Genomic DNA, 15505 nt, shown 5'->3' on the forward strand with positions numbered 1-15505 from the left:
CAGCCTGCTCCAGGGCTCTGGGACCCTCACAGTGAAGAAGTTCCTCCCCATGCTGAGGTGGAACCTCCTGTGCTAGAGTTTATCTCCATTGCCCTTTGTCCTATCCCAGGGCACAGTGAGCAGAGCCTGGCCCCTCCCTCTTGACCCCCAGCCCTCAGCTATTGATAGACATTGATCAGATCCCTCTCAGCCTTCTCCTCTCCAGACTGCACACCCCCAGGGCTCTCAGCCTCTCCTCCCCAGGCACTGCTCCAGTCCCTCCAGCAGCCTTGGAGCCCTCCCTTGCACTCTCTCCAGCACATCCCTGTCCCTCCTGAACTGGGGAGCCCAGAACTGGATGCAATATTCCAGGGGAGGTCTCAGCAGGGCAGAGCAGAGGGGGCAGAGAACCTCCCTGGCCCTGCTGGAGTTGTTGTGAAGTCTGAAGTGGAGCAGGAACAATTCCAGTTACCAGTTCTAAACACCTGACACAAATCTGCTGGTTGGTGAGAGATCCACTAAAGCCTGCAGCAGGATTTGTTGTGGCAGCTTCTCCCTTCCCCTCTTCCCCTGCTCACCTTCCTAGTGTAGCTCTGCTCACTCACAGGACTTCTGTGCCTAATCACAGGGAGGTTTGGTTGGGTTTTTTGTGGTGTGGATTTCCCTTTCTGCAGTGTTTTAAGAAGTGAATTAAGAGCATGGCCAGCAAGTCAAGGGAGGATCTCTTGCACCTCCACTCTACCCCAGTGAGGCCACATCTGCAGTACAGGGTCCAATTCTGGGCTTCCCAGTTCAGAAGAGACAGGGAGACACTGGAGAGAGTCCAGTGGAGGCTACAAAGCTGCTGAGGGGCCTGGAGCAGCTCTGTGAGGAGCAAAGGCTGAGAGTCCTGGGGCTGAGAGCCTGGAGAAGAGCAGCCCCAGAGGGGAGCTGAGCAATGCTCAGCAAGAGGCTGGGGCCAGACTCTTGTCAGAGATGGACTAGATGTTGTCCAACATGGAATCATAGAATTGGCTTGGTTGGGAAAGACCTTCAAAACCAGCAAGTCCAACCATCAGCCTAAGACCACCATGGCCATTAATTATGTAAAGAAAGACTCCAAGGCTCCAGGCTGCACAGACAAGGTTAATTCTGCCATCCTCGAGTGTGATGCATCTCCTTTGCAGAATCCCTTCATGGTGGGGGGTAGGAAGCACCTCTGACATCACCCAGTCCAACCCCCTGCTCAAGCAGGGCACCCACAGCAGCTTGCCCAGGATCACAATGCTCAGGTGGCTTTGGAATCTCTCCAGGGAAGGAGACTGCACAACCTCTCTGGGCAGCCTGCTCCAGGCCTCCAGCACCCTCAGAGAAGTTTCTCCTCAGGTTGAGGTGAAACCTGCTGTGTTGCATTTTGTGCCTGCTGCCCCTTGCCACCCCTCAGTGAGATGGTTGGTCTCCATCCTTCTCTCTAAAGGTTATGATGCTGATCTCTCTTCTTCCTCACTCCCCCCCCAGCTTCTTCTGCCTCACTGTGCAAGTCCCACCTGGGACATTTGGGCTCAATGTACCTTTGCAGTGTTTAAATCAAACAACAGTCTGGAGGTGTTTGCCAGGAGCAGCCTTCCAGTACCTGAAGGGGCTCCAGGAATGCTGGGGAGGGACTTTGGACAAGGGCTGGGAGGGACAGGATGAGGGACATTGGGTTGAAGCTGGAAGAGGGGAGATTGAGACAAGATGAGGAAGAAATCATTGAGGCTGAAGGTAGGGAGAGACTGGCACAGGTTGCCCAGGGAGGTTGTGGGTGCTCCCTCCCTGGAGGTGTTGAAGGCCAGGCTGGATGAGGCCTTGAGCAGCCTGGGCTGGTGGGAGGTGTCCCTGCCCATGGCAGGGGGTTGGAACTGGATGGTCTTGAAGGTCCCTTCCAACCCAAACCATTCTGTGAATGTGTGAATTCTGGATTCTCCTTCTTCCCAGTCTCCTGGGTTTCTAGCCCAAGGTCTTCCCAGGGAGTGAATTGAGATCCCCTTTCTGTGCCTTCCTCAGCATTTTGCATGAAAATCCCTGCAGCCAAGCTGGAGGGATGCTGCCACCAACACTTCCTCAGGTTTTAAGGCTGCAAGGCCAAGGCTGGCACCCAGCACCCCCAGGGTGGTGTCTCCAACCCCAGCCAACACTTCTTGCACCTCCTTCATTTGGCTTTGGTGTTCCTCCAGCTGCATGCCAAAGGGGAGAAAGCAGGCAGTGGGATGCAGTTCCCTGTGGCTCTGGATCTCTCTTTTCTTCCAAGAGAAGCCTTGGCTCAGAATTAACTGTGCAGAAGGCAAAGAACTCTCTGGGCAGTGCTTTTTGTGGCTCTGCTTTCTGTCTCTTTGGGGGAGCTGAGGCACCTCCAGTGCCTGGCAGCCCTGGGGTGGCTCTGCAGCCTTTCTGCTCTGCCAGCTGATGTTTGACTCTGCTCCTTTCATCCAGTGGCCAAAAGCTGCTCTGAGCTGCCTGATGGTTAATCTCTTAGGAAATGAGGCCAGCAGAAAGCTTTGCAACAGGGAGTGATGTAACAGTGTCCTTAGTGGCTGGCTGTGATGCTGGGGGCATGCAAGAGAGGAGGGGGAAAGCAAAGGTGGTGACATCTCTGCTTTGGTGGCCTTTGGCAGCAGAGCACAGCAGCAGTTTGCCCATGGCAGTTGTGGGGCTTTATTTCAACAGGGGTTTTGTAGAACATTCATGCAGTACATCATTGTGCAGAAAAGGACCTGGGGGTGCTGGTTGCCAGCAGTGTGCCCAGGTGGCCAAGAAGGCCACCAGCAGCCTGGGCAGCCTGGCCAGGAGCAGCAATGGTGTGGCCAGCAGGAGCAGGACACGGATTGTGCCATGTGCTCAGCACTGGGGAGGCCACTCCTTGAGTACTGGGTTCAGTTTTGGGCCCCTCACCACAAGAAGAGCACTGAGGGGCTGGAGCAGGGCAACAAAGGTGGTGAAGGGGCTGGGGAACAGGGCTGGGGAGGAGCAGCTGAGGGAGCTGGGCTTGGAGGATCTCTACAACTCCCTGAGAGGAGGTTGCAGTGAGGTGGGGGTTGGGCTCTGCTCCCTAGTCTCAGGTGATAGGAGGAGAGGAAATGGCCTGGAATTGCACCAGGGGAGGCTTAGGTTGGAGATGAGGAAAAATATCCTTGTGGCAAGAGTGGTCAGGGATTGGAAGAGGCTGCCCAGGGAGGTGGTGGAGTGCCCATCCCTGGGGGTGCTCAAGAAGCTGTAGATGTGGTGCTTCAGGATCTAGTTTAGTGCTCATGGTAGTTGGGTTACCAAGAGGCATGTGGCCATGGTGGTGTTGGGTTGATGGTTGGACTGGGTGAGCTTGGAGGTCTGTTCCCATCCAAACAAATCCATGGTTCTGTGATCCTGCTTTCATTTTGGGAATTTGTAATTTTGGGAATTACAGCTCCCTGACAGGAGGTTGGAGCCAGGTGGGGGTTGGTCTCTTCTCCCAAGGAACAAGTGATAGGATGAGAGGAAATGGCCTCAAGTTGCACCAGGGGAGGTGTAGGTTGGACATCAGAAGAAACTTCTTCACTGGAAGGGTTCTCAAGCACTGGGACAGGCTGCCAGGCAGGTGCTTGAATCCCCATCCCTGGAGGGGTTTCAAAGCTGTGCAGGTGAGGTGCTGAGGGCCATGGGTTAGCAGTGGCCTTGGCACAGTTAGAGAGGCGTTGGGCTGGATGCTGTCAAAGGGCTTTCCTGAGCAGAATGATTCTGTGATTCTGATTCTGTGATTCTAACCTCTGGGTGCCCTGAGGAGGTGATTCTGTGCCCTTGCAGAGCTGATCATTTCTAAACTCCTGCTGCAGTTCCTGCAATCAATATAAATCCATGCTTTGAGCTGGCTTCAAAGCTGCCTTTGAACTGGGAAGAGAGAAGCTGCCTGAGAAATCCAGATAAACCCCAACCCCCCTGAGTTAAATTAATTAATACTCTTAAGTGTGTCAGAGAGAAAAGGCCTTGGTGGAGATATCAGGGCTGGGGGAGAGCAGAGGCAGTTCCTCTCTCTCTGCCTACCAAGTCATTGCCCTTTAGCCACCTGCAAGCCAAGATCTTTCAGCCCACTTGAACCTACAACCTTGTGGGGAGAAAATGACTCCTCCACAGGAAAGCTTGGTTGGTAACGTGGTGATTGCATTGTTGGTTTAGAGGGCAGAAAGTGGTGGCCTCAGCTCTCAGCTGAGAGTGGCTTTGTAGTGCTCAGGAGGTGACACCACACTGGTGGTGGGGAGTAGTGAGATTGGGGGGAAAAAAACATCAAAAGGAATTGCAATTTTTGGGGGGGGAGTAATTAAATTGTGTATTAGACTTCATGGGTTCCTAGAATGGGTTGGGTTGGAAAGGACCTTCAAGATCATTCAGCTCCAACCCCCTGCCATGGGCAGGGACACCTCCACCAGCCCAGGCTGCTCAAGGCCTCATCCAGCCTGGCCTTGGACACCTCCAGGGAGGAGGCAGCCACAGCCTCCCTGGGCAACCTGTGCCAGTGTCTCCCCACCCACACTGGAGAGAATTTCTTCCTCATCTCCAGTCTCAGTCTCCCCCCTCCCAGCTTAAAGCCATTGTCCCTCATCCTGGCACTCCCAGCCCTTGTCCAAAGTCCCTCCCCAGCTCTCCTGGAGGCCCTTCAGGTACTGGAAGGCTGCTCTGAGGTCTCCCTGAAGTCTTCTCCAGGCTGAACAGCCCCAACTCTCCCAACCTGTCCACATGGGGGAGGTTCTCCAGCCCTCTGATCATCTTGGTGGCCTCCTCTGGACCTTCTCCAGCAGTTCCATGTCCCTCTTATGCTGGGGAGACCCGAACTGGAGGCAGTGCTGCAGGTGTGGTCTCAGCAGAACATCTCATCCTCTTCTGCCCCAGATAGCTGCCCAGTGGTGCTGGCACAGCTCAGCCCTCTGCTGTGGTCACTGAGCTGTGTGGCTACAGGAGCAGGGAGTCCTTTGCAGACACCATGTGTGAAGAGGAAAACCTCTGCCCATGCTTCAGCCTGGTGCAGACACCATGAGTGCCATGCAAGTGCCACCTCTTGTAGGGGTGAGTGTCCTTTGATAATTTGGTGATCAGGAACTAATCTGAGGCTGGATTAGGATCAGGAGGAGGGTGAAGCACAGCAGCTCAGCTTTGGAAGACCTGGCTGCCCAGTTGCCCCTTATTGCCACCTTTAAACTGGCACATTTATGTTTGGAAGCTGCTTTGCAAGTCCTGGGTGGTGGGCAGGGTTCTTCTGTGGTTTGCAGCATTCAGCCTCAGGTTTGCTGGCTTGCTGCTTCCAGGTGAAGTGGCATCTCCTGTCCTGAAGGGAAAACTCCTGCTGTGGAAGTGGTAAATGACACATTGAAGTGTGGAGAAGTTCATCTTTCTGAGCTGGGGTATCCCTGATGTAGAACAAGTCTCAGCAGGTCTGTGTCCAGTTCTGGTGCCCCCAGCACAAGAAGGGGAGGTTCTGCAGCCCTCTGACCATCTACATGGCCTCCCCTGGACCCTCTCCAACAGCTCCAGGTCCTTCTTGTGCTGGGGGCACCAGAACTGGAGGCAGTGCTGCAGGGGGGGTCTGAGGAGAGTGAAGAGAAGAGAGTCACAGTGTAATGTTTGGGGATGATCATATCTCTGCTTCCCCACTCTCACCACATGCAGCCAGGATTGCAGAGTGGTATCTCACCTGCTTCATGCTGCTGACAGAGGTTTCCCAGCAACCAGCCTGGTTCTGCTGCTGGGAACCTCACTGGGATGTTTGGGGAGGTCCCAAAAGTGTATTTGCTTACAGATTCCCCCACTTCAGGTTAAACTGGAGCAGCACACATAGGAGATTTCACCTGGAATACTGTGCCCAGTCTCCATCATAAGAAGGGCTTGGAACTGTTGGAGAGAGTCCAGAGGAGGCCACAAGGATGATCAGAAGAGCACCTCCCCTGTGGGCATAGGCTGAGGGAGCTGGGGGTGTTCAGCCTGGAGAAGACTCTGGAGGGACCTCAGAGCTGCCTTCCAATAGCTGAAGGGATCCTGCAGAGGGACTTTCACTGAGGGTGTCTGGAGACAGGACAAGAGGAGATGGTTTGAAGCTGAGGGGGAGCAGGGTTAGACTGGAGCTGAGGAAGAAGTTCTTCAGTCTGAGGCTGGTGAGACTCTGGAGCAGGTTGCCCAGGGAGGTTATGGATCCCTCCTCCCTGGAGGTGCTGAAGGCCAGGCTGGATGAGGCCTTGAGCAGCCTGGGCTGGTGGGAGGTGTCCCTGGGCATGGCAGGGGGTTGGAGTGGATGACCTCTGTGGTGCCCTCCAACCTGAGCCATTCTGTGAGTCTGTGCCTTTGTGACTAATCAGTTCAGGTGTCTGTCTCTAATTTGGAGAGACTCAGGACTGGAGATGCCTTAGCCCAGGGCACAGCCCTGAGGACTGAGCTGTCAGCTCTGTCAGTTTTGTGCAGTGTAACCCAACAGTGGGAAATGGCCTTTTTTTTGTTTGTTTTGGGGTTTTTGTGGGTTTTTTTTCCCCCCTTCCCTTCCACCCTTGTGTATAAATCAGCTTTAAGACACAACTTTAAGCTCTTCCCTCCAGCTTTGGCTAATTTTCCTGCAGGGGGAGGTGCAGAGTCAGAAATGTTTGGGGTTTTTTTTGGCTGCTGCTGCTGTTTCCCAGCCTCCTTCCCCTTGTCCTGAAGCTATTCCTCCCTGGCTGTAAGATCACAGCTCACAGTGATGCTTTTCTTGCCAGCAGCAGAGGGCTGTGAGAGGAGTTTTATTAACCCCAGCCAAGTGGAAATAACAGGAGACCTTGTGGGGTTATTGTTTGATTGAAAGGGGTCCCAGCAGTGATTTGCAAAAGGGAAGCTGAGGGGGAAGGGGATTAAAGAGAGAGAGAAAGGCGACAGCAGAGAGCTCTCTCCTCTCTGTTCTCTGCTGTACCTCACTTTTGGAGCAGGCTGCCTGGGGAGCTTGGTTGAGTCATCATCCCTGGAAGGATTGCAGAGCTTGGGCATGTGGTGCAGTGGGCTTGGCAGTGTGTGGGGTTAATGGTTGGGCCTCAGCACAGAATGGGAGGGCTTGGAAGGGATCACTGAGTCCAACTCCCCTGCCCAGAGCAGGGTCACCCAAGGCAGCTCACACAGGAATGCATCCAGGTGGGGCTTGAAAACCTCCAGAGAAGGAGACTCCACAACCTCTCTGGGCAGCCTGCTGCAGGCCTCCAGCACCCTCACACCAAAGAGGTTTCTCCTCATGTTGAGGTGGAACCTCCTGGGTTCCACTTTGTGTCCATTGCCCCTTGTCTCATCACAGGACACCATCGCAAACAGCCTGGCCCCATCTGGACACCCACCCCTCAGATAGACACTGATCAAATCCCTTCCCAGCCTTCTCTTCTCCAGACTGAACAGCCCCAGGGCTCAGCCTTTTCTTCATCTTCTTCTTCATGACCTCCCTTGGACACTCTCCAGTATTTCACTGTCCCTCTTGAACTGGGGAGCCCAGAACTGGATGCAGTCCTCCAGATGTGGTCTCACCAGGGCAGAGGAAAGGGGGCAGAGAAACATCCTTGTGCTGAGGGGGGGTCATTAGCACACTCAGAACTGTATCAGAGGGGAAAGCCTTTGAGTGTCTGAGGGAGAAAGAGGAGTTTTGGGTGGATTTCTCTGTTCACAAGCCTGGAGAGGAGTTGGTAGGACTCCTCTGCTGTCAGGGCAGCCTATTACTCTGAAATCTAAACCCCTTGATGTTAGAGCTTAAAAATGCTGCCTGTGCCTTATTCCTGCTTTCTCTGGGCACACACAGAGTTCCCTGGCAGCACTGCATTGGCCTGTGGCAGCTGTTGGGGTTTCTGCCTCGTTGTTATAAGTTGCATTTGTTCAGGAGATGCTCAGCACCTCCCTGGCACCAGGGCTACAGATGGGAGCCTAATTCTGTGCCTTGGCAGCTTGTGAAGCTCAAGGCAAAAAGGAGATGGTGCACAACTGCTTTCATCTTCACCTTCCTCTCCCTGTCAGTGTTTGTTTAATGTGTCTCTGAGATCACTGAGCTTTGCTTTGGGCTGAAAACACAGCTGGCTGAAAACAGCCTGCAGGAGAGCTGGGGAGGGACTTTGGAGAAGGGCTGGGAGTGACAATGGCTTTGAGCTGGGAGAGGGGAGATGGAGACTGGAGATGAGGAGGAAATTCTTTCCAGGGAGGGTGGGGAGACACTGGAACAGGTTGTCCAGGGAGGCTGTGGCTGCCTCCTCCTTGGAGATGTTCAAGGCCAGGCTGGAAGAGGCCTTGAGCAGCCTGGGCTGGTGGGAGGTGTCCCTGTCCATAGCAGGGGGGTTGGAACTGGATGATCTTGAAGGTCCCTTCCAAGCTAAATCTTTCCATGAGCCTCTCTATGCCTGGCAGCAAACCTTCCCCAGGCACCCTGGCCGTAACCTCAGCAAGTGTCTCCAGGAGCCTGAGCTGGGAATTGGTTGGATGTTGGACCTGAGGGACTTCCATGTGTTGGCTCTCAGATGTGGAGGCCTCCTGCAGGGAATTGTCTGTATTGTCTGCTGCCAGTTTGCTGCTAAGCTGATGGGAAGAATTACTTGAAAATGGGAAATTAATCTCCAAAAGATCAATGCTGCTTCTGTGCCTTAGAGCAAGCCTTGCCTGCTGATGGGAGGTGATAACCTCCTGGCTTGGCTGCAGCAAAGCTTCCCTCTTTGGCTTCATACAACCACAGAGTGGATTGGGCTGGAAGGGACCTTTAAAGATCATCTGATCCAACCCCCTGCAGCCAGCAGGGACAGCTGCAGCTACAGCAGGTTGCTCACAGCCCAACCAGCCTGACCTGCAATGGTGCCAGCCATGGGGCAGCTCCCACCTCTCTGGGCAGCCTGGGCCAGGCTCTCAGCACCCTCAGAGTCAAACATTTCTTCCTTCTCTCCAGTCTGAGTCTCCCTCTTCCAGTTCAAACCATCCCCCTTGGCCTGTCACCACAGGCCCTGCTCAAAGTCTCTCCTCAGCTTACTTGGAGGCTGCCTCTAAGCACCAGAGGTCTTAGAGCCCTGCAGGCTGACCAAGCCCAACTCCCAGCCTGGCCTCACAGCAGAGGGCTTCCAGCCCTGCCTCCTCTGGCTCCACCCCACCAGGTCCCTGTCTTTGGAGAGGTTCATTTCTTTAGAGGAAGATCCACTCTAGCAAGCTCCTCTTTGGGGCAGCTCTGATGACTACAGAATGTTGCAAGGGAGACTCTTGTTCATTAATTTGGTGCAGCCCTGAAGGCTGCTTTCCAACACAGCAGCTTCTAATCAGAGCTGGGAAAGGGACAGTTGAATCAGGATCCAAAGGAGACTCTTTGTCTGGTCTTAGCCCACCACATGCGTCCAGATCAGGATGGTGAGGCTGCTGCTGAAGAAAGAAGATCAAACAGAATTTAATGACTGCTCTGAAGATTTTTCTGTCCTCTCCTTGTTCTGTTTCCTATGTCTGGGTGAGGTAATTCTGAGTTTTGGACTGGTAACAGGTTCTTCTGTCTGTCTTCTTGAATCTTTTGCTCCTCTGCTCCTCCTTCAAGCTCCTGTTCAGTTTGCAGCAGGCTGGGTTGCAAAGCTGGAGACACACAGGAGGTGAAGTGGGGCTCAGGTTCTTTCCAGTGAGCTGGAGTGGAAGAAGAGCTGGGCCCTCATCTGTTGGCTTTCAGTCTGAGGAGCTCAGGTGTGTTCTTGAGCTCCTTCTCCACCTCAGCCAGCCACAACTGCTCTGTGCTTTCCACAGGAAGGGTACTGGGGTGGTGCTGCAGGCAGATGACAGTTTGCAGGCTGGAGAAAATGAGCTGCCTGATGGCTGCAGTTGTGCTGAAATCACAGAACTGTCAGGGTTGGAAGGGACCTCAAGGCTCAGCCAGTTCCAACCCCCCTGCCATGGACAGGGACACCTCACACCACAGCAGGTTGCTCACAGCCACATCCAGCCTGGCTGCAAAAACCTCCAGGGATGAGGCTTCCACCACCTCCCTGGGCAACCTCTGCCAGTCTCTCACCACCCTCCTGGGGAAGAATTTCTTCCTAACATCCAATCTGGATCTCTGCACTTCTAGTGTTGCTCCTTTCCCCCCATTCCTATCACTCCCTGACACCCTCAAAAGCTTTCTTGGAGCCCCCTTCAGATCCTGGAAGGCCACAAGAAGGTCTCTTCAGAGCCTTCTCTTCTCCAGACTGCACAACCCCAACTCTCTCAGGCTGTCCTCAGAGCAGAGCAGCTCCAGCCCTCTGCTCATCCTCATGGCCCTTCCCTGGACACCTTCCAGCACCTCCAGATCTTGTTGTGGATGCCCCCTTCCTGGAGACGTTGAAGGCCAGGCTGGATGAGGCCTTGAGCAAGCTGGGCTGGTGGGAGGTGACCCTGCCCATGGCAGGGGGTTGGAGCTGGATGATCTTGAAGGTCCCTTCCATCCCAACCCATTCAGTTATTTCCAATAGCAGCCCTCTGGGCCCCTTTTCTCCCCCTCCTCTCTTTGCAGCACTTTCACAACCCTTCTGTTAAATCTAACCCCCCTGTCTGAGAATTCCCAGCTGACCTCTCATTACCCAATACAAAGATGCAAAGCACAAAATCATTTCCTAGGGAGGTTTACACCAAAGGGAGCAGCTGATTTTTTTTTTTATTATTATTATTTATTTTGTTATTCCCAGCCCTTTGAGAAAATCTCTGGGAGGATGAATGAAGGGAAGAGTGCTGATGGTGCAGTGCAGATCCAGAGCTGATGATCTCACTCTGATGCTGGCAGAGTTTCTGCTCCAGTGGCTTCCTTCAAGGAACATTGTCAGAAAGAAAAATCACATGGCTGGGTGAGGGCTGGGCAATCAATCAGTGGCCACTGGGAAAGGGGGAGGGGATCAGCTGGATTCCCCTTGGAATTCAATCAAGACCCTCTTCAAAGAAGCTGGCTGCCTCTTGGCTCAGCTGTTGAAGGAATTATTTGGTTCCTGCTCCCTGTTTTAATGAGACCAGGCTTTTGTAATCCCACAGAAGGGAGGCCAAAAGAGAAGGATGAGAGTTAGGAGCTCTTCTTGCTGTAGATACAAAGTTTTTGTCTTCCCCTGGACCAGCCCTGGAGCAGGTGGAGGTAGAAAAACCAATGGCATCCTTGTGCACTGCTGCCATGGTAGCAAGGGCTGACCTGTGGGCACTGCAGAGCCAGGGTGGTGTGTGAGGGCCCTGCACAAGGTGGCAAAGGAGAAAGTGGCTGCAGGGTGAGGCTGTTCCCTCAGCACCATGGGAGGTTTACCTGGGACACAAGGAACAACTTCCTCTCCCCAGGGGTTGTCAAGCTGCCCAGGGCACTGGTGGAGTCCCTGTCCCTGCAGGGCTTTAAAAGCTGTGGAGATGTAGTGCTGAGGGACCTGGTTTAGCAGTGGACTTTGTAGTGCTGAGTTAGCAGTTGGACTTGATGATCTTAAAGGTCTTTTCCACCTTGAACAGGTCTGTGGTGACAGAATCACAGAATGGCTTAGGTTGGAAGGGACCTCCAGCACCCTCACACCAAAGAAGTTTCTCCTCCTGTTCAGATGGAACCTCCTGGGTTCCAGTTTGTGCCCCTTGCCCCTTGTCCTGTCCCTGGGCACCACTGAGCAGAGTCTGGCCCCAGCCTCTCCCCTGCTAGCCTTCAGCTCTTGCTGAGCATTGCTCAGCTCCCCTCTGGGGCTGCTCTTCTGCAGGCTCTCAGCCCCAGGGCTCTCAGCCTTTGCTCCTCCCAGAGCTGCTCCAGGCCCCTCAGCAGCTTCCTATCTCCAGTAGTTCTCTGTCCCTCTTGACCTGGGGAGCCCAGAGCTAGATGCAGTATTGCAGGTGTGGCCTCCCCAGGGCAGAGCAGAGGGGCAGGACACCTCCCTTGGTCTGCTGGCCACACTCTTTAATTTGGGCTGGTTTGAGTGCTCTGAGTGCTGCCAGACCTGGCAGCTGTGGTGTGCCTGAGCTGTGTCTGCTGCCAGGCACAGGCAGGGTGAGAGCTCAGCCTCTCTCCATGTTGATCACACTTTGCACCACTCAGGGCTCCCAGCCTGAGTCTCCTGCCAGCTGCAGCCTTGCTTCTGCCTTACAGCTGATGGTATGGAGGCAGGGGCTGGCAGAGGCAGCTCTGAGCTGCTGCACGTCAGACTTTCTGCTGTGGCTTGCTGGGAGCTGCCTGTGTGTCAGTGGTGCTGCTCCCTGCTGTGCTCCACGCTGGCCTGGAGCTGCCTCACCCTCCCCGCTGCCCCAGCTCCTGCCCAAGGTCCTCTCCTTGCTTTTGCTTCTCCCACTTGTGTCATAATATTGACTTGCAAAGGTGGAGCTGTTTTGTGGCCAGTTGCTATGGTTACCCCTCAGCTGCCGAGCCCGGAAGAGGCACTCAGTGCATCTCAAGCCCTAATGAAATGCACAGCAGCCTTGTTCAACTTTTCAACCCAACCTGGATTCATCACTAAGCAACACCCAGTCCTGATTTGCCATAATTACTGCTGCAGGCTGCTCACCAGGCAAGTGCTGGCCCACAAGTCTCTCTCCTCCACTGCACCAAATGTGTTTTCCTCAGCAGCATCTCAGCCCTCTGATGTGTCACAGTCCCTTTGCAGGTTCAAAGAGCTAAGTTTTGACCTCTTTGAATTATTCACTCCTTCAGCCTGGTTGACAGCTCTGAAATCTCCTTTTGTGTGCATTGCCCAATTCCTTCTCATTCACTCACTGAAATTTAGTTTAAAGCCCTTTGATTCTTCTGCCCCAGTTCCAAAACATGAATCCAACTCATTTCCTCCAACCTGCTTCTTGACTGTGTGAAAGAAGCAATTCCACCAAGCCAGCATTAAAATCCCAGAGTCCCATCATGCTGGGGACTGGAAGGGACCCTGGAGCTCATCCAGTCCAACCCCTGCTCAAGCAGGGCACCCACAGCAGCTTGCCCAGGATCACAATGGCCAGGGGGGGTTGGAAGCTCTCCACAGAAGGAGACTCCACAACCTCTCTGGGCAGCCTGCTCCAGGCCTCCAGCAGCCTCACACCAAAGAAGTTTCTCCTCCTGTTCAGATGGAACCTCCTGGGTTCCAGTTTGTGCCCCTTGCCCCTTGTCCTGTCCCTGGGCACCACTGACAAGAGTCTGGCCCCAGCCTCTTGCTTCCCACAGGTCCTTCAGCTCTTGCTGAGCATTGCTCAGCTCCCCTCTGGGGCTGCTCTTCTGCAGGCTCTCAGCCCCAGGGCTCTCAGCCTTTGCTCCTCCCAGAGCTGCTCCAGGCCCCTCAGCAGCTTCCTATCTCCAGTAGTTCTCTGTCCCTCTTGACCTGGGGAGCCCAGAACTGGACACAATCCTCCAGCTGTGGCCTCACCAGGGCAGAGTAGAGGGAGAGGAGAACCTCCCTTGACCTGCTGGCCACACTCTTCTTCCTGCTCCCCAGGAGACCTTTGGCCTTCTTGGCCATGAGGGCACATTGCTGGCTCATGGGGAAACTGTCCACCAGCACTCCCAGCTTCTTCTCCATGGAGCTGCTTCCCAGCAGGCCAATCCCTTTGTGGCCCTCCTCTGTTTTTCTGCTGAAGCAGTTGAGGGGTTCCTTCCACCAGCAGCAGTCTCTGGGCAGGTATTTGGTGCTCAGTCAGATCTGCTGGGAGCTGCTTGCTGCAGTGACTGCCCCAGAAGCAGCTGATGCCCCAAGGCTTCTGAGGTGGTGGTTTTCTGCTGCTGTCTTGCAGCAGGCATGCTGTCCCCCAGTGTGAGGAGTGAAATGAAAGCAGGCACTCTTCATCAGCCCACACTCCAGGCTCCGAGGCACAGTTGCAGCAGGCAGCGCAGGTACAGCTCTCGAAGGAGCTGTGTGGTGTTTCCACACCAGGTGGTGGTGCAGTGCTCAGGTCCTCTGCTCATCAGCCTGCTGTGCCATCTTCTGTTGTGTTTGCTTTTCCAGCCCCAGCCCTGCCAGTCCTGGAGAGGAGGAACTGGCTGATCTACCTGCTCTACGTCCGCCAGGACTACGAGGAGTGCAAGGTAAGAGCTGCTGAGGGCACTCTGCTCTGGGACCTCTTTTCCTCAGGTCAGGGAATGGTAGTTTTCAGGCCAGCCCTCAAACCACCTCCATTCCTGGCTGCTTTTGGAGTAAGGGACTAAGAGAAAATACCAAGAAATAGCTTCAGTGTCCTCAAGTCCCTGGCTGCCTTCAGGCTCATTGAATCACAGAATAGGTTGGGCTGGAAAGGACCTTCAAGGTCATCTACTCCAACAGACAGAAGGGTTGTGAGAGTGCTGCAAAGAGAGAGGAGGGGGAGAAAGGGGCCCCCAGAAGGCTGCTATTGGAAAATAACTGAATGGCTTGGGTTGGAAGGGATCTTCAAGATCATCCAGTTCCAACCCCCTGCAGGGTTGGAGGTGCTGAAGGCCAGGCTGGATGAGGCCTTGAGCAAGCTGGGCTGGTGGGAGGTGTCCCTGCCCATGGCAGGGGGTTGGAACTGGATGAGTTTTGAGGTCTCTTCCAACCCAAAGCATTCTCTGAACCTATGGTTAAACCTGAGGGGAAATGGCTCTGCTGATGATACAACCCTCCAGCTCCAGTCCCTAAGAGCCAGTGAGTTCCCTCCAGACTGCTACTTTCCTAAACACCCCCAGGAGCTCTCCAGCAGAGAGAGACAAGTCCTGACCAACCTTGGTGTCTGAGATGCTACAAAAGTCTTTTCAGATGTTCAGGGCACAGGACTGAAAACAAAAGGCCTGCAGTGGTGAGGGGTAATGGTTTGAAATTAGACAACAGCAGATTTAGATTGGATGTCAGGAACAAGTTCTGCACCAGGAGGCTGCTGGAACACTGGAACAGGTTGCCCAGGGAGGTTGTGGAGGTGTTGAAGGCCAGGTTGGATGAAGCCTTGGGCTGGTGGGAGGTGTCCCTGCTCATGGCAGGGACTTGGAACTAGATGGTCTTGAAGATCCCTTCCAACCCAACTGTGGTGGTTTGAAACTGTCTTTTTAATTTTTCCTTGCAAAGTTCAGAACAGAGAAAGTGAAAGAATGTAAATAAGTCACTATTGGGTGTAAAAAAGCAAAATACTGATTGTTCTAAACACTTCCATTGGATAGAGAGAAATGTTTAAGAACTATTACCCAAAACAAAGTAGGCATTCGGCACATTCTGCGTTCGGCAGTGGGGGCAGTTGCTGGGCTGTCTGGCTGCTGTTTCTTCTTCTCTTCTGGCTGAAGATAACACACTGACCTTGGCAGCTAAGTTAACAACTTTCTGCTTAACTAACTGTGCTTCTCTGTCCAGGGGGGTCTGGGGGGGAAGCTCCTGGGAGAGGGAGGCCCCTTTGGGAGGGTCCCCTTGGGGGGAAGCAAAGGGAGATCGGTTGTGCTTTTCTGTTGATTGTATATATTTGTGAATGTTGTGAATTTTGTATATTTGTACATATTCATTGCATTTCATTGTAGATTTTAGACTCTGCTTGTAAATACAGCTTTTCATTTGCTTCCAGACTGAGCTAGCCTGGTTATTGTTGGTGGGGGGGGAATTTCAGCTCACACTGACACACTTTTTATTTTCGTGCACCATAGATCTCATGG

The 15505-nt window shown here is 53.8% G+C and overlaps 1 protein-coding gene across 1 annotated transcript in view; it reads left to right on the forward strand.

Annotated features, from left to right (window-relative positions):
• BBS4 (Bardet-Biedl syndrome 4) overlaps positions 1–15505 on the forward strand; it is a 57315-nt gene that overhangs the window by 3069 nt on the left and 38741 nt on the right. Inside the window, exon 3 of the mRNA XM_054388117.1 lies at positions 13866–13945. Coding sequence (XP_054244092.1) covers positions 13866–13945 — 80 coding nt within the window. The remainder of the gene's footprint in view (positions 1–13865; positions 13946–15505) is intronic.

The sequence above is a fragment of the Indicator indicator genome, chromosome 16 (genome assembly GCF_027791375.1).
Source record: "Indicator indicator isolate 239-I01 chromosome 16, UM_Iind_1.1, whole genome shotgun sequence".
NCBI lineage: Eukaryota > Metazoa > Chordata > Aves > Piciformes > Indicatoridae > Indicator > Indicator indicator.